The sequence below is a fragment of the Pan troglodytes genome, chromosome 3 (assembly GCF_028858775.2).
Source record: "Pan troglodytes isolate AG18354 chromosome 3, NHGRI_mPanTro3-v2.0_pri, whole genome shotgun sequence".
Taxonomy (NCBI): domain Eukaryota; kingdom Metazoa; phylum Chordata; class Mammalia; order Primates; family Hominidae; genus Pan; species Pan troglodytes.
The window spans coordinates 119,853,614-119,881,382 of record NC_072401.2 but is presented as its reverse complement, the minus strand read 5'-3'; the positions used below and the strand labels follow the sequence as shown (position 1 = coordinate 119,881,382).

The following is a 27,769-nucleotide window of genomic DNA, read 5'->3' as shown; positions in this document are numbered from 1 at the left end:
AATTTCATTGGAAACCTTTCCTCAATGAATACACAGTCATTGCAAAAACAACACCTCAACCTTTACTGAAAGTGAAAGTTAGCAAAAACTAGTGAATCAATTCCATCCTGCTATTAAAAAGGCCAGATTCATTGTCAAAGGGATAAATTCTGGGTCTTACATTCTTTTTCCACCATCTGCTCTTTTTTAAATAACTTTTTCCTAAATATGGTAGATCATGGCTCCCCTTAACTTTCAACCGACAAAGCAGCCATACCTACCTCTTTCTAAGATGAAATTGTGACACTGATCTCACAGGTGCCTATGCCATGTAAACAGCAGGAATGTCACCTTGGGTAGGCCCAGGGTATGGAACGTAATAGAGAGCCCTGTGTATAGGACAGGGTCACTCCTTAGCTGATACTTCTAAGGACCCATCACAGGCAAGTGGAATTTCTCTATCCTGACTTCATTCCCAGGTCAATGCTGACATATAGAGTTCTAAATCTAGATAATTTGTAATTAGTGAAGTTGAAAATATACCATAATTTCAGCAAAAAGAAGGGGTCTTGTACTAGATAGTACTAATGGGTTAAGCGAGTTAAATTAATTAGGCTTTTAAGGATCTCAGCCTTATTTCTTCCATCACTCATTCCTTATCTTCAAACTGAGTCTTTGGTGGATGTAATATAATCTCATCTTAGGTATATATGAGCACAGAACGGCCATTAAAATCCATCACAGACCAAAAGAAGAGACTGATTTTAGGTCAGTCCTTTTTCATTTGGTAACGACAGTAATTCTACTTATAGAAAACAGACTCTCAAATCTCAAAAGTTTAAAGTTTCATTAGAAAAATCATAAAAATAAGAAAAGTATTCATCAAGAATGATAATAGCATAATTTCATTATCAAATTCATTTAAAACATGAATTACAGTACAGCAAGAGAAGTGACAGCAAAAAGTCTTATATAATTTTAAAAACAAACATCACACCATATGGTTTTAATAAAAGGCAATTGCAGTTCCAATTTCCAAGCTGTATCCTTAAGTTGAGGGTTTTCTGTAGTTGGTTTTACATTAAACTATCTCCATAACAAGTTTAAAGGTGTATGTCATTTCATCACCAAGTATTTTAGTCCCAAAATGTTTAAACCAAGCATCTGATAATGAGGTATCTTGTTGCTGCCTCTCTTTTATTTGAGGAATATAAAATTTAAGGTCAATCCAAGTTCAAGTCCACACCACAGTGCTATCTAGCACATGAATATTTGTCCTCCTTTGCTTCTTAGGAAGCGTGATTAGGAGTCATAGCCACAAAATTGAGATTATGATGATGAACTTTTTTTTTTTTTTTTTTAAGTCTGCCTGCTAAGTCCTATCTCTTCTTTCACCCACCCCTGGAATCTCCACCTCCCCTATCAAATTTAGATTTGGGAAGAGATTTTGTTCAAAGTCTCTTAATTTCTTCAGTATTCAAATTATATCTGAGTTTATTTAAAACTTAAAAAAGAAGAAGAAAAAAGCTTACCTCTTTTTATTGTTTCATCAAGAAAATGTTAAAACCCTGACAGAAGCTTATCATCTTTTCCAACTCTATTCTATCAAGGCCGTGTCAGCACTAGCATGATACCACAGACTGGATCTTTTTCCATTATTTATTCCCAAAAATTAGCAAAATCCTTTGTAATTAGCTGAGGTCTATCAGAATAAATTCAGTCTCTGAAGATGAAGCTACTTGAGTTGTTCCATTCCGTTCATGCACATAACAAAAGGCAGAATCATTCATTTATCCTGAAAAAAACTAGACAGTGTGTGTGACAACGGCAAGCGAGGCTCGCTAAGACATTCCTGCAGCTCAGAGAAATTAAAGCAAAGTGCAAGCTGGAAGTGAGTTCTAAAGTTAAGTCTCCCACTTGAAATTTAATTACAATAAAGAAGGTTAGAGGAGGATGAATAGGTTCAATGTCTTCAACAATTATCGAGGTGGAAAGCCACCTCTGTGTGCTCCTCCACGGCCCCCTCTAAAGCCACCTCTTTCTCCTCGGAAGTTAGATCTATTTCTTTCTCGTCCACGGCCAGCAGAAGTTCCACCTCTTCCTCCACCTCTGGGAGCTCCACCTCCTCGGTCAGATTTAGATTTGGGAGGAGGCGATTTTGGTCGAAGTCTCTCAATTTCTTCTGTACAACCAGTCAAGTAGGAATTAGGAGCACTGAAATAGGATGCATATGTTTCTGCATTGTAGTTGCTATTTGTAAGCGTTGGTCCAACTGTGAGCCAGCCTGAAATGGAGGAAAAAAAGATTATACTTTTTATTTGCAATTCTCTTCTCTTATTAATTCTTTAGAAGCTAGTTCAAATCCCCAATGCATTCTTAAAGATGTCCCCATCATTCATCCAATACTGATCTCTTTTACAGAATGGCACTTAATTGTGGTCATGTTTTAAAGATTTCACAGGTATATATCTTGTTTCTCCTCCTAGATTGTAACTTTTGTAATATATCCTCCTCATCCACGTACTATCTTTTGTGAGAATAGAACTTAGAGAAAAAAAATCCTATACATTACACTGAGTTTGGGTTTAGTGAAACTGTAATAAATTATATATAATCTTCCTATTTATGTAAATGGTGCCATTTTCTGATTAAAATCTTGGAACCAACTTTTGTTCTACACTTGCTAACTAGAAAATATTCTCAGTTGATAGGTCTGAGAAATTCAACCACTACCATGTTACTCCCACTCATTCCTATCTTTCCATTTCTGCTGCCACCCTCAAATTTAAGCCTTTTTTTTTTTTTACAAGGTCAATTCCCTACCATATAACACATGTGTAACAGACACACATATATACTGTAATGATCTCCCAACCTATAGCTTCTCCTCCCTCTAAATGTGGAAAGCCTAAAGCAAAGCTTAAAACATGTCACTTCTCTGCTCAAAAACCTTCCAACTGTTTCCACAAAGCCCAAATTCATAAATATGAAATCTAAGATCTTTTACAATGATGGCTGAATGAACTTTCCAATAACACTTCTCATTAATGCTTTTCATGAACCTCTAAGGAAAACAATGAACTACTATAGTAACTGCTTCTATACTAACCCTGATTTTTGTGCCCATATTATTTTCTTTTCTATCCTGTCAACCTGTTAAAAATCCCACCCTTCAACATCCAATTGAAATATATTTCTTACATGAAATGAAATTTATTTCTTCTTTCTGAGAATTTCCACTGCACATTATACTTCTGTACGTAAAAAGCTATTTTGCCAATTATATTGCTAGACAACTTTGCTTGTAATAAGGGTATTCTCTGATTGATTAAACTGGCTTTAGAATGGAAGGAACTACAAATACCCAATACAGACACCGTGCTCTGGGGTTCTTTGGGTGTGGTGACTCTTACAGACATGCCCTTTGCAGGGGACCCTGAAAATATGCCTCTGGAGCATTATAAGAGACACAGCATTATTTGGGACAGGTCCAATTATCTGTAAGAATTAGGTTATTTATCTGCAAAATTAGGTTTATAAATATATCTGCCCCATCATCCTTAGGTTATTTCTTAGAAAAGTAGATGCATCATAAAAAGCTATAAAATGAAAAATATTTCACTAGGATCACATTCTAAAATACAGTAGCCATTTCTGTACAATACTTAGTTCATTGTTTTTTAAAACATTTTTAGTTTCTAAAAGTGCACGAATACAGTAAGATTTGTAATAGTTGAAGAAAAAAAGGTCAATTATACTGTGTCTTTTATGTATTACCTGGCAGATACCATGATCAAGAGCACATTCCACACCTAAGGGCTCTCACTGACTATTAAACCTATGAGATTTTTATTTGCTGCCTTCTAGTTTGTTTTTTGGCATGTTTGTGGTATTATGGAAGATAATATTCAATATATGTGGAACACAACACCACAAACAAGGAATAAGAAACAGAAAATTTAAAGATATAATAAAAATAACTAATACTCTGTCTCCCTTGCTATACTGTCTCTTACATAAAACATGGAAATCTTTGCAGAGTAAACTGGCTATAGAAGTCCAATGGATTCCCCTCTCTTCCAAATTCTGCACGGCAACATTGTGTTTTATTAGAAATTCTAAACGTATTACTAAGAACAGAGTAAGTTTAAAATAGTGTGGTGGCTTGGGTGTGTGGTGGCTCACACTTGTAATCCCAGCAATTTGGAGGCCAAGGCGGGCGATCACTTGGGGTCAGGAGTTCGAGACCAGCTTGGCCAACATGGTGAAACATCATCTCTACTAAAAATACAAAAAATTAGCCAGGTGTGGTGGCACACGCCTGCAGTCCCAGCTACTCAGGAGGCTGAATCACTTGAACCTGGGAGGCGGGGGTTGCAGTGAGCCAAGATCGTGCCACTGCACTCCAGCCTGGACAAGAGTGAGAACCTGTCTCAAAAAAAAAAAAAAAAAAAAATTGTCTGGCTTCAGAGTGTATTTGACTCACATAGTTATCTGTAAATTTTATTTTAAAGCAATGGTAAATTGTATTCCTAAGGTATATGTGAAATACCTTAGGCTATTTCCTTGAGGAAGAAGTGTATTTGAGGAGCAACTTAATAAACTAAGGTCTTTTTTTTTTTTTTTTTTTTTTTTTTTTTTGAGACAGGGTCTTATTCTGTCACCCTGGCTGGAGTACAGTGGCACAATCTCGGCTCACTGCAACCTCTGCCTCCCAGGTTCAAGTGATTCTTCTGCCTCAGCCTCCCAAGTAGCTGGGATTACAGGCACACACCACCACACCCAGCTAATTTTTGTATTTTTAGTAGAGACAGGGTTTCACCATGTTGCCCAGGCTGGTCTCAAACTCCTGACCTCAAGTGATCTGCCCACCCTGGTCTCCCAAAGTGCTGGGATTACAGGCTTGAGTCACAGTGCCTGGCCATAAATTAAGGTCTCTTGAACAGACTCTCAATTGCACATACAATTATTTATATGGCTAACTCCCAAACATCTACACTTGGATCCATCAAATTTTTCTTCCTTATTTGCATGTAGCTAATACTAAATTTTTGCAAGAGTTTCTTTCTTGAAACTCTTGCCTATTCAATTTCTTTCTTTCTTTTTGTACTAGTAGTTTACAAGTACAAAATTAAACCTGTACCCCTAACCTGAATATCAATCTAAAAATACTTCAGATAGAAAGACAGCAAGTAAATCCAAAGAAAGTAGAAAGAAAATAAAAAAGCAGAAATTAATTAAATAAAAATAAACATGCAACAAGGCAATGAGAAGACAGTCACCGAATAAAATATTTGCAAAAAACAAATCTGATAAAGTACTATTCTCCAAAATATACAAGTAACTCTTAAACCTCAACAATAAGAAAACAAACAGCCAAATAAAAAATGGACCAAAGACCTTAAAAGACATCTCACCAAAAAAGGCATACAGATAGTAAATAAGCATATGAAAAGATGTTCTACATCATATGTCATCAGAAAAATGCCAATTAAAACAACATTATGATACCACTACACACACACTAAAATTGCCAAAATCCTGAACACTGACAACACCAAATGCTGGTGAGGATGCGGAGCAACAGGAACTCTCACTGCCGGTGGAAATGTAAAATGGTACAGGCACTTCAGAAGACAGTCTTGGCAGTTTCTTACAAAATTAAACATTCTTACCATACAATCCAGCATTTGTGCTCCTTGGTATTTACCCAAAGGAGCTGAAAACTTATGACCACACAAAAACCTGTACACAAATTTCCATTGTAGCTTATTCATAATTGCCAAAACTTGGAAGATGTCCTTCAGTAGGTAAATGGATATAAAAACTGTGGTACATCCAATGGAATATTGTTCGGCACTAAAAAGAAATGACCTATCAAACCATGAAAAGGAATGGAGAAATCTTAAACGCCAATTACCAAATGAAAGAAGCCAATCTAAAAAGGCTACATACTATACCATTCCAACTATGTAACATTCTGACAAAGGCAAATTATGGAGACAGTAAAAAAATAAGTGGTTATCAAGAGTTGTGGGTAGGGATGAATAAGTGGAGCATAAAGGATTTTTAGGGCCGTGAAACTATTGAGTATGATCCTATAATGCTGGATAGATGTCATTATACATTTGTCCAAACTCACAGAATTACTACACCAAGAGTGAATCCTAATGTAAACTGTGGACTTTGAGTGATTATGACGTGTCAATGTAGGTTCATCATTTGTAACAAATGTACCACTCTGTTGGGAGATACTGATAACTGGAAAGGTTATGCATGTGTGGGGGCAGCAGGTATATGGAAAGTCTCTGTGCCTTCCTCTCAATTTTGCTGTGGACCTGAAACTGTTCATATTTGAAGTACAGCAAGAAAAGGAATCAAATGCATAAGAACTTTATTTTACACAGCACCATGTCCTATTTCTTGACATGCATAACCCAAAGAATCATAAAAGTTGTTGTTAACTGAGGTCCTACCTGGTCGAATTGTACTATCTCTTCCAAATAGGTGAAGGCGTCTTCTACCAAGACAAAAATGCTCAATTATATGAAAAATTTCTACAGGTTTTTCTATATTGCCAATTTCAGGTTCTTCTGTGATAATTAAGTCAATGTCAACATTAGCATGAATGAAGTCCCCGTCTGTGCTACGCTTCACAGTTCCTTTGATCCCCATGAGGCAGTGTTCCTAAATAACAAGAGCAGACCAATTAATCTGTTTTCATCAACAGTCACTCCAAAACCTTTCACATTTCTGATGTCCTCAATTCTAAAACAATCCTCATTTCTCCGAATCTTTGGGATACAGTTATTTCTCTTCTTTTTGAGACTGGGTCTCGCTCTGTCACCCAGGCTGGAGTATAGTAGCATGATCTCAGCTCACTGCAGCCTTGACCTCCTGGGCTCAAGCAATCCCCTGCCTCAGCCTCCCAAGTAGCTGGGACCACAGGAACACACCATCACACCTGGCTGATTTTTAAATTTTTTGTAAAGACAGGGTCTCGCCATGTTGCTCAGGCTGGTCTCAAATTCCTGGGCTCAAGGGGTCTACCTACCTCGGCCTCCCAAAGTGCTGGGATTACAGAAGTGAGCCACCATTTCTGGTGAGATACAGTTCTATGGGCAACAAAACAACAGGAAAACCTGGATCTCTGGATGAGGAAAGACTGCCACGTAAATAAGAAAAACAAACTCTTCTACGCACTCACAACACTCAGTATTTTCAGAATACTTCATTTCTGATCCCAGATGTGTGGGTTTTTCCCATACCAAGCAATTCTCCACTTCTCCATCAACACTGTAATTCAATTCAATTCTGACACTATCTACCTAGTTAGTGCAGACCCCACAGGTCAAGGGCTGAGAACCACATGAATGCCCCACCTTCAGATACCAATCACAAGTCCAGATTGTCGCCTGTGCTTCTGACCAACCGGCTATAAATCAGAGGTTCCCATGACCTCTTCCTCAGGTTAGATCATTTGCTAGAACAGCTCGAGGAATTCAGGAAAGCTCTTTACTTACTATGACCTATTTATTATAAAAGGATACAACTCAAAAACAGCCAGATGGAAGAGACACATAGTGAAAAGTATGGGGCATGGGGCATGGAGCTGCTGTGCCCTCTCCAAGCAGACCACCATCCCAGAAACTCCACAGGTTCACCAACCCAGAAGCTCTCCAACCCGCCTTGGGTTTTTACGGAGGCTTCATTACCTAGGCATGATTCCAGTACAAAAAAGACTTAATAAGAAAGACCCTCCCACCAGTGGCTCCCTAAAAAGTAAGAACAAAAACTGTTAAAGCCTGATACTAGCAGGGCAGAGTCACAACAAACAGAAGTTCTCAGGGGTTCTTGTAAAGGAAAAAGAAGGAAAGAAGAGAGAAATACGTCTCTAAGCTGGCCAACTCGAGTCTTGCTTTCTCTTCTTTCTGAGCCTAGAAAAATTCTGCGGGTCAGTGTGATCAAAAGCCTTTATCTAACTTAGAAATATGGCATTTAGGACATGGAGGAATATATACTCCCCTTTCTAGCATGGTGGGGTTGATCTAAGATAATGAATAAAACATTTTAAAACTAATTTGGATGTATTCCTGTAATGCTCAATGCTGTCTTTACAAGTCTAAGAAAAGGACCTTTTCACTAAAGTTAATTAAACAGTATATAGTTATTTGGAAAAGCTTGAGAGAAAATCACGAAAATTTAAAAAAACAAATCAGTAAAGGCAATACCTTTGTTCTCTGAAAGACAGCCTTTGGATCTAAAGTCTTAGTCTTCCCGGGATTGTTTTTATTGGTTTTAATCCAACAAATATCTTCACATCTTCTGTAACCCCATTTTCGTAAACACTAGAAACAAAAGAATTTTAAACACAAATCCTTAACTTAAAGAAATAAACAATACTTAACAATAACGACCAGCATTAAAAAAAACTTTCTAGAGGTTTCAGACACTATATTCCAAGGTTTCAAGGTAATTTTGTTTCAGTGTAGAATATAAAAAGAAATGCCAGTCTTTAAATACATAGCCATAATACGGAATGCATATATATCTTTTGGATATCAATGTCATATATATAGTTAAATATCAAAACATAGAAAGGATTACATCATCTCCCAATTCTACATTCTATTGTCATCAATGGACATGGGGTTTTAAATTGTAAGCACTCAGACCTTCTGTAATCACAAAATAATCCAAAACACAATTTGATTCCTGCCAACTCAATATTCTATTCTCTGACAAAGCTACATACTATTGAAAATTTTCTAAACGCTAACTTCAAATGACAGTCTTATAAAACCTTATTTCTATTTTTAATACAACTATAAAAATGTTTAAACTTAAAATTGTTATGTGTATCTCTTTGTTGGGTAAAATGGTACTTTCATCTCTATATAATCTAGAAAACAGAGATGTGAACCTTAATGTCCTAGAAGCTGTTAAATATTAACATAAAACGAATACCAGCTAAATGACTGCTCACAGTGACAACTGAAAGTCTACCATATGCCAGTGCTGGTTAGCTGCTGGAAATAAAAACATGAATAAGACACAGTCCCTATCCCCATCAACTTTAAGAGTAAAGGAGGGAAAAATAAACAAATAAGTACAGTATTGCTGGTATGATGATCAAGTACATATCAAGATATAGTAGAGGCGGGTTGGGGGCTAGGGGAGGGACAGCATTAGGAGAAATACCTAATGTAGATTACGGGTTGATGGGTGCAGCAAACCACCATGGCACATGTATACCTATGTAACAAACCTGCACGTTCTGCACATGTATCCCAGAACTTAAAGTATAATAATAATAATAATAATAACAACAAAACCTTCCAACAAGCTTCCTTTCCACCACAGGAAATCCTGTTGGGAGTTCCCCCTGAACCAAAAAAAAAAAAAGATAGAGTATAAAACATACACTTTTCAGGAATGCTTATTGGGTAATGTAAGATAACACCTCAAAATGAAACTTAGAATTTTATTTTATTTTATTTTTTGAGATGGAGTCTCACCTAGGCTGGAGTTCAGTGTGGTAATCTTGGCTCACTGCAACCTCCGCCTCTCAGGTTCAAGCAATTCTCATGCCTCAGCTTCCCAAGTGGCTGGGACCACAAGCACGTGCCACCATGCTGTGCTAATTTTTGTATTTTTAGTAGAGATGGGGTTTCACCATGTTGGCCAGGCTGGTCTTGAACTCCTGGCCTCAAGTGATCTGCCCGCCTCTGTCTCTCAAAGTGCTGAGATGACAGACATGAGCCACTGCGCCCAGCAGAACTTTATTTTAAAATCTCCAAAATCAAGATCAATATCTGTTCCTGTTACTAAATATTTATTTTGCACCAGGTGTCATTAACATCACTATGACCTAAATTCTACATGCCCTAATCCACTAATTTATCAAAATCTCATGAGTATTTCTCATGCTGAATTATCTTTTAAATCATTTTTTGCCAAACTCTCACCAGTATGATAAACTGCTACATTAAGTAAATAAGATAAAAACCTCCTGGATGGCTACTCAGGAGGCTGAAGCAGGAGAACTGCTTCAACTGGGAAGCAGAGTTTTGCAGGGAGCCAAGATCGCACCACTGCACTCCAGTGTGGGCGACAGAGCAAGGCTCTGTCTCAAAAAAAAAAAAAAAAAAAGATAAAAACCTTCTAATCATTTTCAATCTAATTTGGGGAATGAGAGGAAAGATCAAAGTCAGATATTAAAGTTAAAACAAAGTAAACACCAATATACCTATAAAAACATGTATGTTTCGCTCTCACTTTCTATAGCATCTTGAAGAGCCAACACCAAAAAAATGGAGATATCCAACTGAAACACAGTTATAGTTTACCTTGGAGTTAATAAATGATGGAAGCAATGATGTTACCCAACAGCCTTACTATTTATATAAAGAATATACAGTAATTGTAGAATTTCAGAATTTGGGTACAATCTTATTTCCATATAATCATACTTATTATCTCATATAATCCTACTTAAATTTTTCAATTGTCAAATGGATACCTCCCCAAATTGGAATCATTAAATGAGATAGTTTGGTGTATAATAAATAATATGTCATAAAAACGAAGTGTCAACCAATAAAATGTGACAAAATTGAGACCCTCAAGAGTATCTTTTTGCCCAAAGTCTTACTGTTACAGCATAGCAGCTGAATTGAGAGCAAAATTAAGACTCCTGATACCTAGTCATAATACTGTTGTTATTCTTGTTTAAAACAGCATATATACTATTTTGTTCCTTTTGGTGAAGGCCAATCAGGGCCAGGGGTGGTGGCTCATGCCTGTAATCCTAACACTTTGGGAGGCTGAGGTGGGAGGATCCCTTGAGCCCAGGAGTTTGGGGCCAGCCTGGGCAACATAACAAGACCTCATCTCTACAAATACTAAAAAAATTAGCCAGGGGTGGTGGTGTGCCTGTGGTCCCAGCTATTAGGAGGCTGAGGTGGGAAAACTGCTTGAGTCCAGGAGGTCGAGGCTGCAGTAAGCCACAATTGTGCCACTGCATGCCAGCCTGGGCAATAGAGTTGGTACCTTGTCTCAAAAAAAAAAAAAAAAACTCCAATAAAAAAATAAAAAATAAAAAAGCTGTGAAATACAATTAAATATCAGATACTTAAAATAAGTTCAGGTATTATAACTTCTTTCTCATTCATTCATGTCTTCCATATGCTGTGTTACTTTTCCAATTTTATTTGACTTCCATTTGGATTTCAGGAGCCAATGCTCCTGAATACTTTTAGCTACTCATAGAACACTTTTTAGCTACTCATAAAGAATTGTAAATGATACCAAGCAGCTCATTTTTGAGGTATAATTTGGAGTTTCAAATCTTTAAGCTGTTCTCTTCCTGTACTTGTAATGAAGTGTCTTTTGAAAGAGCTACACATTCCTCCCTAGTGCTGGTAAACTAACTTACAAGTATTGCCTTTCTTACGTTCTTTTCTGGACGGTTTTTTTTTCTCACTATTTTAGAATTATTTAAGAAACAAAGGACAAAATAACATCCACTTTCAAACATCCTATGCAACATACTGTTACATTTTTTTCTTATTAATTTAAAAATCCACTTTATAAAAGCACCATCTTACCACTCTTCCAAGGTCCAACCCCTCCCCAGAACCACACCAGAGAAAAATAAATGATCGAGGTGCTGCAATCTCATCAATTTCTAACTTCATAATCTGTAAGAAATCAAAACGATATTGCATAAAAGTATTTTGTTTCCCATTCATCCTAAATCCAAAAGAACAACAATTAAGATTTATTAGGATAGATGTGTTCTTTAAGTGTATTAGTTTCCATTAGGAACTAATAGAAAATAAATGTTATCCTTAAAATTACTCGTTCTATTGTTTTGTTACTTTATATACAAACAACATACACACCTGTGCACATATATACATATATACACTTGCTGTTATATGGAAAGAGCTTATAGGAAACAATAGCTATAGACTTATGCAATCTTTTAAGATGGAGCTTGAGACAGATTCTCCAGCAATCTTTTATCATTTACTGAAAAAGAATGAAGCACTTAACTAAGCCCAACGTTAGGGACAAAATTAAAATTAAAATATAACAATAAATGTCTCGGGAGGACTGTGATATCCAGTGTCTACAGAAGAACTTCTCAATAAATCAATATACATATTTTGCTACGATTACTACTTTGAGTCTCAAATGCCAAAAAAAAAAAAAATTATTCTCTTTTGACACTAATTCTAAAAGTTAAGTGTTGGTACTTTAATGCTTGTGTTCTTAAGTAAAACACAATGACCACTACCGACTCTCTAACATGAAAAAGAATACCTGTGAAACCCAAACATTTTTCTTATTTACATTTTGTTTATTACATTAACTACTGGCACTTTCTTTAGGACAGTATCTCATAAAAGTTAAAGAACTTAGGGCTCTGGGGCCAGACAAAATTTTTCAGTATGCCAGCCAGAGTTGAAGTACAGTGAAATTAAACTGAAATCAAGAATTTGCATATAAAATAGAATTTCTTTATTTTAAAAACTGTATTAGTTTATCACATATAATTGAAGTTCTTGTACCTTCACTGCTGAAACCTCACGGATTGGCTAGAGAAAACAAAATTCTGCCTAATTATTAATAAAGGACATAATCAGATTCATTGTTTAAATTTTTTCTTTTGATCAAACTGATAAAAAATGGTTTTTAATATTAATATTCAACTTTAATGAGGATATGGCTAACTAGACATTCTTAAACACTACTGAAAGGAATGTAAATTTATACCTATCTGGAAAACTTCTCTGCAAGAAATACCAAGAGCATTAAGTCTTTAATCTTAAGTCTTAGAAATACCACATTCTGTGCACTTTTCTGATTTTTCAACAATAAACACAGATAACACTTTAAACAGGGAAGGGGAAAAACTTTTACATTATAGGAGCCATACAAATATAAATAAAAGTGCTAGGAGTATTAAAGCTAATAGGAAAAGTTTCAAGGAAGAGGAAGAATTAGAGGTAAATCTTGGAAAAATAGATATTATTAAGAGTAGTAACTACCATTAACTCAGAAAGGGACATGCAAAGATTCTAATCCGTTTCCTAAGAAACATGTCTTCCAGTTTCAGTCCTTTCCTTGCCCCACATCTTTTCTAGAAGTGCAGGACGCTCCTGATTACACTCTCCTTGAAACTCACTGTTCCCTTGGTTTCCATTACATTCATACTCTCCTGGTTCTCTTCATTCACCACTGAACAACTCGTTTTTAAATTTCTTTTATATGTAGTCTTTAAATGTAAATGTTTTCCCGGCTTTACTGTCAGTCCACATTTTTATCCTGAGACACGATCCCAAGATAAACTCATCTATTTACATGGATTTTATGTGATAATCCTCTAAAATATGTATTTTGAAACCAGATCTGCCTGTCCTTAGAGTTTCATATTTTATTCCTATGACCTCTTCCATTTGAATGTCTCACATATACCTAGAAATCAACTTGTTCAGTATTATTTAACCTCTCTAATCCTGCTCATCTTCTGAAACTCACTCTCAGTTGGTGATAATTCAATCCACCTATCCCAAGATAGAAACCCTGAGTTATCCTTAACTCTTCCCCTCATCCCAATCACTCAATCTTACCAAATCTACCTCCTAAACATTACTGAATGTATCACCTTCTTTCCATTCCTACTATTACCCTAATTCAGCGTCCCTTCATCTCAGCATTAGGTTACTCTAAGAAAGAGTCTTCTAATTGCTCTCCTTTTTCCAGAAATTTTTTTTTTTTTTTTTGAGACAGAGTCTTGCTGTGTCGCCCAGGCTGGAGTGCGCAATGGCACAGTCTTGGCTCACTGCAACCTCCGCTTCCCGGGTTCAAGCTATTGTCCTGCCTCAGCCTCCCGAGTAGCTGGGATTACAGGTACGTGCCACCACACCCGGCTAATTTTTGTATTTTTAGTAGAGATAGGGTTTCACCATGTTGGTCAGGCTGGTCTCAAACTCCTGATCTCGTGATCCACCCTCCTCGGCCTCCCAAAGTGCTGGGATTACAGGCATGAGACACCACACCCGGCCATTTTTCCAGAATTCTTTCCCAGACTCTAGCCCAGCTTCCAAACACCAATCTGACCTTTTTACGAAACTGGTTAAAACTCTTCAGACTTATTAACGTCTTCAGAATAAAAGTCCCAACTCCTAACACATCACCTCAAGATAGTCCCAATCTGTGTTCCAACAATACCAACCTACATACAGGACCTCCACCCCACAACCAGATAGTCATTTGCCTCCATCCCCTCTGTTCTTGTTGTTCCTTCTGCTTGAAACCCCCGTCCCACATCTTTCTTGGCTAATTCCAACTAATCTATTTATATTGTTCAGGTGTCACCTCCTCTATGTTCCTATGTCCCATCTACCCAGGACTGGTCAGTTGTTCTCATGTCATCTTATGCAGGACTCCATCGTTTAATCAACAAAATTGTAATTATGTGTCCATACAGGGTATTTATCCATACTTTACTACACTGTAAGCTGTTTAAAGAGTAGAAATCATGTTTTTATATATATAAACAAGCTCCGATGTTTACTGAAACTAATCAAATGCAGAATGAATTATGAATCATTCCATCTGTTTTTAAACTTCTCTAACTATATAGCCAAGGACTCTAAGACCAAAATTTTAAGTCTTCTACAGCCTATTCACTTGCTATCTGCTCAATTTTTGCCTTGAAAAGAAGGCTCAAATTAAAGATAATGTAATATTAGTCAATGTACCTTGGACCTTCAGCTATAATTTACACTATAAATCTACATTTATAATCCCTACAAAAGTAGGGATGATATTTATTATCTCACTTTCTGACCAAATAAACATATTCATTTGAAAATAAATAATTCATTACAATGTAGAAAGTTTGATCATACATCATCCCAAGTCCAGCATTTTTCATTAGCAGTGATGCCAGTTTCTCTGTAATATTCTTCTAAAGGGGGTTCCAGAAGAATCACATCAAATTTGGGTGTTAGTTCTCTGATGTCAAAGGCTTCTATATCGGCTTGTAAGTACCTATTTGATTAAAGCATTAAAAATGAGGTTTTTTAAAAAATGCTTTTTAAATAAGATTTTCAAGTACCTTAACAGATGGTAATTAAAGAAATGCCTTAGATATCACTAAACATTATTACTAAACACTATTTACAAAGTAATCAGTAAGCTAATTACTAAAGGCCTTTTTATTGAGTCTTTTTTTCTTCAGTATAGACTTAAACGATCTACCAGTGATCTTTCTTAAGACATGAACGTAATCAAACTACATAGTAAAAGTCCTATTTTCCCCATGTACACCCAGAATATATTCTTCTCTCAATATTAAAAATCCATACTCAGATATGTCTCTGAACCCCTTTCCATTCTCATCTGAATTTTCTAAGGAATATCACATTGTTTTATTCTCAATTGTTCAGTTAGAAAACCCATTTCTCTGTAAGCTTTAAATTCTTCCCCCAAAACACAGTTTTCATATAGTTTTCTTTTATTAGTTTTTTCATTAGTAAAAATGTTTCTATTAAGAGTCTTTTCATGCTACCTAATATAAGTTATTACTGGCCTTTACTGAAAAGTTATTGTCACATAGCATGAAAATATTTTAAATTTAAAATACTTTAAATGTAAATGGGTTTTCGTTTGTTTGTTTGAGACAAGGTCTCACTATATTGCTCAGGCTGAATGCAGTGGCTATTCACAGGCCTGATTATACAGTACTACAATCTCAAACTCCTGGGCTCAAGTGATCTTCCCACCTCAACATCTCATTAAAGGTGTATTTTAGGCCAGGCATGGTGGCTCATGCCTATAATACCAACACTTTGGGAGGCCAGCGTGGGAGGATCAATTGACCCCAGGAGTTTGAGACCAGCCTGGTCTCAAAATAGAGACAGTGAGACCCTGTCTCTATTTAAATAAATAAATAAGTAAATAAGCAAGCAAGTAAAGGTGTATTTTAAAATACAATGAATATTAGAGTATACTTAGACTTCCTCTCCACATACTAAAACATTCTGTGGTGCTTCTAATGACTTACAGAATACAATTTTTTTTTTTTTTTTTTTTTTTTTTTTGAGACAGAGTCTCACTCTGTCGCCAGGCTGGAGTGCAGTGGCACAATCTCGGCTCACTGCAAACTCCACCTCCTGGGTTCAAACTCCACCTCTTCTGCCTCAGCCTCTGCCTCCTGAATAGCTGGGACTACAGGTGTGCGCCACCACACCCAGCTAATTTTTGTATTTTTAATAGAGACAAGGTTTCACCATGTTGGCCAAGACGGTCTTGATCTCTTGATCTAATGATCCGCCCACCTCAGCCTCCCAAAGTGCTGGGATTATAGGTGTGAGCCACCGCACCCAGCCCAAAATACATTTTATCATATCATTAAATGTACAAAACATTCAAAGCTAAATTCTCCAATTTCAAAGATCTCATATACATTTCTGAGGAAAACATTATTCTGCTTAGCAACGGTTGAAATGAATTATCATATTCCAAATTGTTAAGAATAGTATCTCAGAATGCTAAGCTGTAATTAATATTTGTTTTCTTCCTTTCCTGACTCTAAGTTTTCTAAGCTTCCTTTAACAAACAAATTACTTGACAAGAAGTCATTTAAAGGCATTTTAAGTAAGCTATCAAGAATACGGAGTCTCACTCCGTCACCCAGGCTAAAGTGCAATGGTGCGATCTCGGCTCACTGCAACCTCTGCCTCCTAGATTCAAACGATTCTACTGCCTCAGCCTCTCGAGTAGCTGGGATTACAGGCGTGCACCACCATGCCCAGCTAATTTTTGTATTTTTAGTAGAGACAGGGTTTCAGCATGTTGGGCAGGCTGGTCTCAAACTCCTGACCTCAGGTGATCCACCTGCCTCAGCCTCCCAATGTGCTGGGATTAGAGGGGTGAGCCACCATGCCCGACTTGGATGACTTTTAAGAAGAAAAAATATTTAGAGGCACTTTAAGCAAATTATCTGAAAAGCTGAAAAAAAACTGAGAGCCCCCTCTGAACTCAGCACCAGAGCTTCAAATTAACATTTTTGCTATAACGAAGAAATAGGGCTCAGTACACTGGCTCATGCCTGTAATCCCAGCATTTTGAGGCTGAGGGGGGCAAATCACCCAAGGTCAGGAGTTTGAGACCAGCCTGAGCAACATGGTGAAACCCCGTCTCTACTAAAAATACAAAAATTAGCCAGGCATGGTGGTGTGTGCCAAAAATTAGCCAGGCATGGTGGTGCGTGCCTGTAATTCTAGCTCTTCAGAAGGCTGAGGCATGAGAATCACTTGAACCCAGGGGGCGGAGGCTGCAGTGAGCCAAGATTGCGCCACTACACTCCACACTCCAGCCTGGACAACAGAGCAAGACTCCATCTCAAAACAAAAAAAGAAAGAAAGAAAAATAGAGCCAGGAGTGATGGCTGAAACGCCTGTAGTCCAGGTGAGGTGGGAGGATTGCTTGAGCCCAGGAGATGGACACAAGCCTGGGCAACATAATGAGCACCAGCCTTTAAAAAACAAAAAGGCAGAGAGAAGAAACAGAGTAATAAAGCATGTTAACATAAGTGCTGAATTTAGGAAAAAGAAAAAAGGTTATAGGATAAACAAACTGATACTTTAAGCCTGAGTTGGGAATAAACAGTAATTGAATAAAAACACTTACATGGGAGGAGTGTTAGATTTAGCTATTAACTCATCCTTTAGCCTGATGAGCTCCCTCAGTTTAGGATATTCTTCAAATCTGTCAGCTAAACCTGAGGAGAAAAAATAGTAAATTCTGAATTCATCTCAACTGAAGTTAATATCAGTAATTCAAAAGTTATGAGCCCTCTCAAGAAAACAAAATAATACACATGCCACTTGACTCATATCTTTTAAGGAAGCTTAATTTCTAATAATTTTAAATAATATGTATGCAGATTTCATAACTAATGACATGCAAGTAAAAACCCAGATGTTCTAAAACCCAGTCCAAGTCAATAAGCCACTTAATATCACATATTTATTAAGTTAAACCATCGCCCCTAGCATCCAGTTTAACATTCAGGAAAAAAAAAAAAAAAACAACTACCTTTCTTGTGTGATTCTTTTCCCCCTTCCTCTTAACTAAAAAAAAAAAAAAAAAAAATCCTTATCCTAAAGAACCTGATTGTTAAGATTTTTACTTAATTTCTTGGATAGTTATTCAAAGCAAAGAAAATGAGTGTTTCTTTTCTTCCCAAACAGGAAGCACATTTATAACAACATAAGTTATATGAACTTCCTAATTTAAAAACCAAAAGTACAAATATTAGTAACTTTAATATCAAAGAAAAAAGAAAACGATTTTGTAAAGCTTCCTCAGTCAGTGGTTGCAGATCACATTTCAATTAATGAATTTGAAGATTTTATTATAGTCAAATTTCAAGACAGCAGAGTCAGCTTCTAATCACCTATAAAACAGAAGGTACAACTTTTCCTCAATCTGTAATAGTTTTCTAAGTATGTTTTCTTTGCCTTGGGGAGGTAGGTATCCTAAGAGCAGAGCAGTTTATATCTAAATCTGGTTATACAATTTAACCACAAATTTTTATGCTACATCTACATGTTGCTTATAAAAACATTAAAATTAGTTTCTCTACTTCAAGAGAAATGTTGCTTACAAGTAACAAAGGAAAAACTAAATTTGATTATATCAAAAATAGAATGTTTGTGCTACAAAATATACTATCAAGAAAGTGACCCACAGAATGCGAGAAAATATTCGCAAATTATTCATCAGGTAAGAGACTTGTACTCAGAATATGTAAAAAATACACACCCACACCCACACACAAAGAGAATATATAAAAGACTCTTGTTATTCAATAGTAAAAAGACAGTGAAATAATTTAAAAATACACAAAGTATTAGGATATTTCTCTAAAAAAGATATTTAAATGGCCAATAAGCATAAAAAAAGATGCTCAATATCATTAGTCACTAGGCAAATGCAAATCAAAACCACAGTAAAATACCACTTCACACTTTCTAGGATGGCTACAATAAAAAACAGATAATAGTAAGTGCCAAAGATGTGAAGAAACTGGAACCATCATACGTTGTTAGTAAAAATGTAAAATCGTGAAGCTGCTTGGAAACACAAGAGAGTAGTTGTCAGAAAGGTAAACATATACAATAGCATATTACTTGGCAATTTAAAAACATGAAGTACAGGCACATGCTTCAACATCGATGACCCTTAAAAATATGCTAAGTGAAAGAAGCCAGTGACAAACCACCACACATTGTATAATTTCAATTACAAGAAATGTCCAAAATAGGCAAACGTATAGAAATAGAAAGCAGATCAGCAGATACTTAAGGCTGAGAAGGGGTAGATGAGAGAGAGGAAATGGGGACTGACTGCTAATGGGTACAGGGCTTCCTTAGGGGAGATGCAAATGTTCTAGTATAGATTGTGAAAATAGTTGCACAATTCTGTGGATACATTAAAAAAAAAACTCTTTGAGTGAATTGTACAGTATGTATTATCTCAATAAATCTGTCTAAAATGCAAGAATAGGCATAATACCAAACTGGAGCCAAAAAGAAACAAACAAAAAAATAGTAATATCGATTATAGAAAAAGAAGGTATACAGTGTGGGCCTGGCGCGGTGGCTCACGCCTGTAATCTCAGCACTTTGGGAGGCCGAGGCAGGCAGATCACCTGAGGTCAGGAGTTCCAGACCAGCCTGGCCAACATGGTGAAACCTCGTCTCTACTAAAAACACAAAAATTATCTAGGCACGGTGGGGGGTGCCTGTAATCCCAGCTACTTGGGAGGCTGAGGCAGGAGAATCGCTCGAATCTGGGAGGCAGAGGTTGTAGTGAGCCAAGAGGGATCACCCCACTGCACTCCAGCCTGAGCAACACAGCAAGGCTCTGTCTCAAAAAAAAAAAAAAGAAAAGAAAAGAAAAAGAAGGTATACCAGAAGCACTGAGAACGAAAAAAAGATGTCAAGCTGGAAAAATAATTTTGTTAGAAATATCCACAAATTGGATAAATTACATGCATGTAATTGAGAGTCAGCAATAGCGTAGTCCAAACAAACCTGACATACCTACATCCCTGATGAAATTCTGAGGTCTATGTCCAGTGTCTACAAAATGTTGGCAGTAATCATTATGGGGATTTAAGCTCTGTGTTCCCTAAATTAAAAAACAAAATTAAATTTGTAACATGCATTGTAATGGCAGATAAATTATCTCTGTACTGTTTTCTATTACAAGGTGATATAAAATGCAATCAATTGATAGATTTAAAAATTAGTAATATTTGAAAATACAACTAAAATTATTACTTTTCAGTAGCTACTGATATTAATATACTGTTACCTCACACTAAATAGCCAAATATCAGAAGACTATTTCATGAGTAATTTTAAATAATCTTTATTTTATAACAATGATCCCTCAATAATTAAAAAACATCTTGAAGACAAACAGGTATTTAAAATCTTTTCAGGTATAGAGCTTAAATATGAAGAGTTACAAAATTTGAAAATTATTTATTTTACCTTAAGAAAAGTACTAGAATCTTTGTAAATCTCTTCTTCATATGGCAAATTTTCTTCATCCTGTTGCATTTCTAGTTCATCCTTGAAAAACATAAGATTAAGTAAATATTTTACAGATAGGGGCTATTTCTCTAATTATCACATCCTGATTAAAACTCAACATATTTTATTTCCTTAAGATTTAATAAATGTTTTAAATTAGCATTAAAATCAAACATTGAAGTCTTTGCTTTCCCATTATTAGATCTAGCTAGCTGATTATTTTCATTAAAAAATTTCCTATCATAAATAATTACTGTAACTACTATTTTGTTGATTGATTTGTCTAAAACTATTTATCTCATATACAATACTATAAGTGTTAGAGTCTAGTTTGAGTCATGAAAGATACGACCACCAATGTTGCAATATGAAACTGCTATGCTTAAAGGTCAAAAAGGTTAGAATATCAGCAACTGCATATAGTTCCACCTAAAATAATCACTAACATTTTAATTAATAAAAAAAAGTCACAAACATTTAAGTTACATATTATAAGAACTGCAACATATAAGACAAGATTCACGAGATTAAGTATTATTTCACTGAACTTTCTAGAGATTTTATTGAAACTATACATTCTTATCTCTATTATATACAATTAACTTGAAAAAACAAAAGTAAGTTTTTTGGACCATAATACTTTCAACTATTTCAACTAAATATTGCAATTACAAGTTAGAAGTTGGGTTTTTCCTGAGCCTCTTTCAGAAATATTTCTACAATGTAGTCCAGGCCATAAATCCAAAAAATATCTTGATTATACTATCCAATATTGTTAACATGGAATAACAACTCCTCAAAAAAGCTTCTCAAAATCTGATCCAAAGCTACTGCAGCTTCTCAAAATCTGATCCAATCAATTACCCAAAGTTTTGTGGTTTTTTTTTTTTTTTTTTTGAGACAGAGTCACTCTGTTGCCCAGGCTGGAGTGCAGTGGCATGGTCTCAGCTCACTGCAACCTCTGCCTCCCGGGTTCAAGCGATTCTCCTGCCTCAGCCACCTGAGTAGCTGGGATTACAGGCGTGTGCCACCATGCCCAGCTAATTTTTTGTATTTTTAGTAGAGACAGGGTTTCACCATGTTAGCCAGGAGGGTGTTAAACTCCTGACCTCAAGTGATCTGCACGTCTTGACCTCCCAAAGTGCTGGGATTACAAGCGTGAGGCACCACACTGGGCCCAAAGTTTATGATACACTTATATCCTCAGTCATCTTTAAGAATATTATTGTCTACTGCTGGCCAGGCATGGTGGCTCACGCCTATAATCCCAGCACTTTGGGAGGCCGAGGCGGGTGGATCATGAGGTCAGGAGTTCGAGACGAGCCTGGCCAATATGGTGAAACCCTGTCTCTACTGAAAATACAAAAATAGCCGGGCGTCGTGGTGCGTGCTTGTAGTCCCAGCTACTTGGGAGGCCGAGACAGAAGAATAGCTTGAAACCAGGAGGCGGAAGTTGCACTGAGCTGAGATCACGACACTGCACTCCAGCCTGGGCGACAGAGTGAGACTCTGTCTCACAAAAAAAAAAAAAAAAAAAAAAAAAGAATATTATTAACTAGTTCTTACCAGACATTATGCTAAGTGCCTCATATATATAACCTCATTTAATCCACATAACTCTTGCATTAAGATAAGAAAACTGGCAGGGCACGGTGGCTCACACCTATAATCCCAGCACTTTGGGAGGCCAAGGCAGGTGGATCACCAGGTAAAGAGATCAAGACCATCCTGGCCAACATGGTGAAACCCTGTCTCTACTAAAAATACAAAAATTAGCTGGGCATGGTGGTGCACCAAGTCCCAGCTACTTGGGAGGCTGAGGCAGAAGAAACCCTTAGAATCCAGGAGGCGGAGGTTGCAGTGAGCCGAGATTGTGCCATTACACTCCAGCCTGGCGACAGAGCGAGACTCCGTCACAAAAAAAAAAAAAAGGAAAAGAAAAGAAAAAGATAAGAAAACTGATATAATGGTCTTAATGTAACTGGTGATAACATATGCCACTGACAATTATTTTAGCACATCTTAAAATTAGGCTTTCCATCAAATTTGTTTTCCTGGATATGAATCTATCATTTGGATTTATGTTTTCTTTGACCATAAACTTATTTCACTCTCTACTTGCCTTATATTCTTCCATTTTGTCTTCATCTGTCTCTCCTTCATCCAGATACTTACGTTTTGCATTTGGAGCAGAGGTATCATAGGAAGCCCTGAAAAATAAACAGAAATATTACCCATAAATATATACAAGATGTATAAATGCATCTATTAATAATAATAAACAGGTTATAAAAACAGAACAAGACAAATTTTTCCTGATTAAAGAATATCTATCTAAGCAGTTTATAAGTCATCCAAAAAGTCAAATAACCTGATTGATAATTCTCTGTTTCATTTTTATGAGAAAGCAACCAAATGAGAAAATAAGCTGCTATAAGGGATATATTGAAAATAAATTTATATAGTATGTATTATTTTAATCTGTTTTGAGCAAAACAGACGTACAAATTGAAAACTAGAATAGCGAAAAAATTTTGAAATGCTTTCTGAACTACCAAATAAATACCACTTTTAGGATAAAGTATATTTTCTTTTATAAAAATTTTTAGGCTGGGCATGGTGGGTCATGCCTGTAATCCCAGCCTTTGGGAGGCCAAGGCAGGCGGATCAAAAAGTCAAGAGATCGAGACCAGCCTGGCCAACATGATGAAACCCCATGTTTACTAAAAATACAAAAATTAGCTGGGGGTGGTGGTGCGCACCTGTAGTCCCAGCTACTGGGGAGGCTGAGGCAGGAGAATTGCTTCAACCCTGGAGGCGGAGGTTGCAGTGAGCCGAGATTGCGCCACTGCACTCAAGCCTGGTGACAGAGTGAGACTCTATTTCCAAAAAAATGTTTAAATATACTTGTTTATTTATAGTATATATGCTAATTCTTAGTCTAACATTCCATTTTCTAAGTACTTTACAAATGGGAACTTACTATCCTCAGAAAATAAATATTTCATAATTAATGAACTGACAATAAAAACCATTGTGTCTAAAATCATTATTTTGATGCTTTTCTTAATACACTGCATACCTACCTAGGGTTATTTATTAAAACAGTAATCCTTTCACATTCTTTTTTTTTTTTTTTGAGACGGAGTCTCACTCTGTCTCCCAGGCTGCAGTGCAGTGGCACAATCTTGGCTCAGCTCACTACAATCTCCGCCTCCCGGTTTCAAGCAATTCTACTGCCTAAGGCTCCCGAGTAGCTGGGATTACAGGAGCCCGCCAACATGTCTGGCTAATTTTTGTATTTTTAGTAGAGATGGGATTTCACCATGTTGGCCAGACTGGCCTCGAACTCCCGACTTCCTGGGCTCAAGTGATCCACCTGCCTCGGCACAGTGGCTCATATCTGTAATCTCAGCACTTTGGGAGGCCAAGGCAGGTGTACCACTTGAGCCCAGGAGTCAAGGCTGCAGTGAGCCATAATCATGCTACTGTACTCCAGCCTATCCAGCCTAAGCAACAGAGTGAAACCCTGTCTCAAAAAAAAAAAAAAAAAAGAATTATCTGACTGACCTGCAAGTTTCTCTTGTTTCAGCAATTTCTCTCTGCTCATCTTTGCTATTTAACACGGCACCAATGCTGTCGGCACTTTCAGCTCCCAACTGAGAAAAGGCAAAATCAGAAATTAGATTGCAATGCATTGGATAGCCTTTCTGGGCATTTGTAGCAGCATTTAATATATTAAATACTTAAAAAACAAAAACACCTTAATTCACACACACACACACACACACACACACACACACACAACAATGAATTAATCAGCTTGCAAGACAAACTGGAAAAACTCTGGAAAAAAACCGCATTAATTAAGAATGAGTTTCACAGCTGGCAAAACATTTTATGCTTTCAGTTATACAGCGGCTCCTTGATTTATGATGAGGTTATGTCCTGATAAACCCATTGTAAGTTGAAAGTAAATCTGTTTCAAAATAAACGTTGTAAGTGTGTTTTCAAGTTACAATATTTTCCACTTATGATGGGTTTATCAGAACACAACTCCACCGTAAGTCAATGAGCAGCCTGGATGCCTATCACTCTCAAACCATCATAAAGTCAATTGTTAAGTCAAATGATAGTAAGTCTGGAACCATCTGTATTTGAAAATAAGACACTTTAGCCAATTTCCTGTGAAGCAATACACACGATTTAATACAAATTGAGCATTCCAAATCTGAAAATCCAAAATCCAAAACGCTCCAAAATCTGGAACTTTTTGAGTACTGACATGACATTCAAAGGAAATGGTCACTGAAGCATTCCGATTTTGAGTTTTGGTATTTGGCATGCTCAACCAGTAAGTAATATGCAAATATTCCAAATCCTGAAAAAAATCTGAAATCCAAAACACTTCTGGCCCAAGCATTTCAGATAAGAGATATTCAACCTGCAATAGCAATAACTAAAAAAAGTAGATAAGACAGTGTTTGCACAGGGTTGTGGGTACCATGTTAAACATTTTGTAGGCATCAGCTTATATAATGTAACTTATTTATCCTATGCTCTAATAAAAATCGATCCAGTTTTACTCAAGCTAAGTCTTACTATTTATAGACACAAGGCTGAACTTTACTACCTTAAAATGGTAACATAAATTTTGTTTGGCAGTTTGGAAAATTTTGCAAAATACAAACAAATGTAAACAAATAATGGTTATAAGGCTGGCTAAGTAGAGTGCAACCAATTCATAAAAGACTTTAAAAGCTAGAGCCCCTGGCATCTGCTGAGTGTAAAACACTAAACAAATAATTGTCCTATGAATGTATACTGAGTCAAATAGAAGTTTGAATTCAATATTAAGGAGTAAAACATCTTCTGTGGTAGCAACAAAGAGCTACTTAACATTTTTGAAGATAATACGATAAAAGAAGTTGGCGAAAAGAAGACTTAGAAAGGATACTTGATTTGCCCAAGATCGTAATGCCAGCGGGATAACGAACAAAGGAACAAATCTGACTCCAAGTTTCCACGGTTTTAGCCATATTCCACAAATCTGTTCATCAGACCATAAAGAGGATAGGTTTCAGAAGTCCATTTACTAAAACCAAGTTTCATTACTGAAAAATAACTGCAAGATGACTAATTACAGTCTATGAGCATTGCTCCTATCACTTTTACTGATCTGAATAGTAGAATGGAAAATACAGCCTCGATTTTAAGTAGAACTGTGCACAATCTGTATTTTCTGCATGTGCACTCTACTAATCAGCAAATGTTAACTTACTCATACACAAGAAAGAAGTGAAGGACAATGGTTTAGAAGACAAGCTTTGGGGAGACAAACCTAGGTTCTATTTCCCAGCAGAGAAGTGAGCGACCAGGAGTAAAATTCCTTAACGTATGGAGCCTTTTTCATTACTTGATAAGTGAAGGTAATAATACCTGTTTCAGGAGATTATTGTGACTAACACAGAGTAAGATTTCAAATATTAACTGTGGATGTGACAAGGATACTCTATATAAGATGCAGAATCTAAAATTTACACTCAGGCTACTTCCAGTGTTGTCTTCAGAAAGATGTCAAAGAAAATACTGTAAACGTATTTCATAATGAAACCACAATCTCAGGAATTTGGGGCTGACGACGAAGAAAAGAAAGAAATAGATGACCATTTAATAGTGAAGAGAAATGTAGGGGATAACATGACACTCATCCTGGCGTGAACATGCCAGACACTCGGTGGGAGTTCCACAAAGCTTAAAGGCTAATCCTGGCATTCGGTTTAGCACCACAAAAACCGCGGAAGGAACTGGAAAAACATTCGGGACACCGCGAAAATTGAGAACTACAAAGGCAGAACCAGGGATCAGGATCGCAGGACCAGAAAGGCCTTAACAGCGGCAGGTAGAGAGGGGACAGAAAAAGGCGGGGTGTGGAGGGAAGAGGCGGCCGCGCATTCGCATTCTCGATCCCTCCCACAGGGGCCACCAGGGCCGCGGACCTGCTGCGCGAGGAGCTGTCGCCGTAACTTCTGCCGCTCCCGGATCTCCTGCAAGCGGCTATCCATGTTCCAACTCCTGCTTTTCACTATTCCGAGTACTTGTCAATCTCCAGTGAACTCTTATCCAACCTTTCTTCCGAGTCTGTGGAACAAAATTCACCGGGAGCTTACGAACAGAGTATCCTCATAGCTTTCCTCAGTAGAGACTTCCGGCGCGGCCGGAATTGGCTCGCTTGGCCCGGAAGTCCCGCCTCCTTCTGGACGCTTGCTATGTGACGCCACTTGGAAGGGACCCAGTAAGGGATCTGTTGCGCCACAGGGGTCTCCAGGGCCCTCGCAGGTTGGGGTGGTCTGAGCTAGTCTGAAGGAGGACAGTCAGCTGACTTCTCCTTTATCTCTCTTTCCCAGGATAGCAGGTTCCCTTGGTGTATTACAGTTTCTGAAGTGTTGATTCCCTTTTCAATTGATTCCACAGATGACAGTCCTGACGTTTAAAAAATTGCCAGATAACCTTTAATTTTTTTTTTTTTTTTAACAGAACACAAACTTAAGCCAGATTGCCTAGGATTGAACCTTGGCCTCTCACTTCCTAGCCGAGTGGCCTTGGCTAGTTAACCACCTTCGTGAGCCTCAGTTTTCTCATCTGTAAAATGGGAGTCATAAGTGTCTACCTCACAGAGCTGTGATTGAAAGGATAAATAGCACCTTGCACATAGCGGTGTAGAAGTGCTTGTTATTGTTAATATTTTATTTACCTTCACGCAGGTAACAGCCACAACATCTGCCCACTCTTCCCCACACCTTACTGTCCCTTGAAATGTTTCCCATTTTACTATAGTATGCATTTTTTGGCTACTTCCCTTTAGGGAAATGAGTGTGTGACAGTAAAGTGTGTCTTGGTTTATGTCCTAGGAGTCAGAAGCTAAGGGACTCATTTTTGTGCTTGTACATTTGTCTTAACTGAAAATAACCCAAGGATAAGGAAACAAATAGCTTCCTGAAATTACTCGGATTGCGGGGGTGAGGGGTGAGGGCTGGGGGGTGGTGATTCTGTCTTCATAGGATGGCAGCAAAGGCCAAAGTCTTATTTGAGTTATTACCATTATTATTCACCACACTTGCCATCTTATTTCAAGCCTACAGTGGCGGAAGTGGAGTAAGACA

The 27,769-nt window shown here is 37.1% G+C and overlaps 1 protein-coding gene across 1 annotated transcript; it reads right to left on the bottom strand.

The window, feature by feature from the left end:
• Positions 1–809: 809 nt before the first annotated feature.
• On the bottom strand, positions 810–27,214 carry METTL14 (methyltransferase 14, N6-adenosine-methyltransferase subunit). The gene is made up of 11 exons (XM_517408.9): positions 26,606–27,214; positions 24,177–24,265; positions 22,729–22,816; positions 20,565–20,645; positions 20,109–20,196; positions 17,689–17,779; positions 14,904–15,045; positions 11,589–11,681; positions 8,211–8,327; positions 6,456–6,666; positions 810–2,263 (listed from the first exon to the last, which is right to left on the bottom strand). The coding sequence occupies exons 1-11, from the start codon at positions 26,669–26,671 to the stop codon at positions 1,959–1,961; spliced, it is 1,371 nt and encodes a 456-aa protein (XP_517408.2). The 5' UTR covers positions 26,672–27,214; the 3' UTR covers positions 810–1,958.
• Between the last annotated feature and the right edge of the window lie 555 nt (positions 27,215–27,769).